The sequence below is a fragment of the Acanthisitta chloris genome, unplaced genomic scaffold (genome assembly GCF_000695815.1).
Source record: "Acanthisitta chloris isolate BGI_N310 unplaced genomic scaffold, ASM69581v1 scaffold4596, whole genome shotgun sequence".
NCBI classification, from domain to species: Eukaryota; Metazoa; Chordata; class Aves; order Passeriformes; family Acanthisittidae; genus Acanthisitta; species Acanthisitta chloris.
Genome location: NW_008676322.1, coordinates 2,433 through 3,022, shown reverse-complemented (window position 1 = coordinate 3,022; position 590 = coordinate 2,433). Strand labels below are relative to the sequence as shown.

The 590-nt window shown below is 56.4% G+C and overlaps 1 protein-coding gene across 1 annotated transcript in view; it reads right to left on the bottom strand.

The window, feature by feature from the left end:
* Nucleotides 1–440: 440 nt before the first annotated feature.
* Nucleotides 441–590, bottom strand: part of LOC103803512 (nascent polypeptide-associated complex subunit alpha) — a gene marked incomplete at its 5' end in the record, with an annotated part of 1,805 nt that continues 1,655 nt past the window's right edge. The window contains one exon of the mRNA XM_009076071.1: nt 441–569. Coding sequence (XP_009074319.1) covers nt 555–569 — 15 coding nt within the window. The remainder of the gene's footprint in view (nt 570–590) is intronic.

Here is a 590-nt window from a genome sequence, read left to right as displayed (position 1 = left end):
AGAACTGGACACAGCACTGGAGGTGCCCACCAGCTCTGGCTGGTACAAGTCGGTGCCATTGGCCTTCTTGGCCCACTGGCCACACCTGGGTTTGTGTCCAGCCGCTGTCACCAGCACCTCCAGAGCCTTTTCCAGTTTTCCAGCACTCTGCCCCAGCCTGGAGTGTTCCATGGGGCTGGTGTGAGCCAAGGTCAGAACCTGCTGACCCTCACAGCGCTGGCCTCAGGGACAGCCTGGAGCTGACTCTGAGCCCAGCAGCCCCAGCGCAGTGCTGGCCTGGGCTTGTGTCCAGCAGCCTCTGGGATAGGAAGGAAAGGAGGGAACAGGCAGGTGGTGCTCAGCAGGACTGGACAGGATGGGACGGGGGATCAGGGCCAGGACCTTCCCGGGAGGAAGGCTCCACCCTTGGGCCACAGCAAACCACCACGGAGCAGCAAGTGTTTCACCAACAATAAGCCACAACTTTTATTAACTGATAGAAATAGTACAAATTTTAAACTTTGTTGTATTTTACTCTTCTTTGAAACACCAAAAAAGGCTCCTCCCTCTGGCAGTTACATCGTCAGCTCCTGCAGGAGAGAAGGACAGTC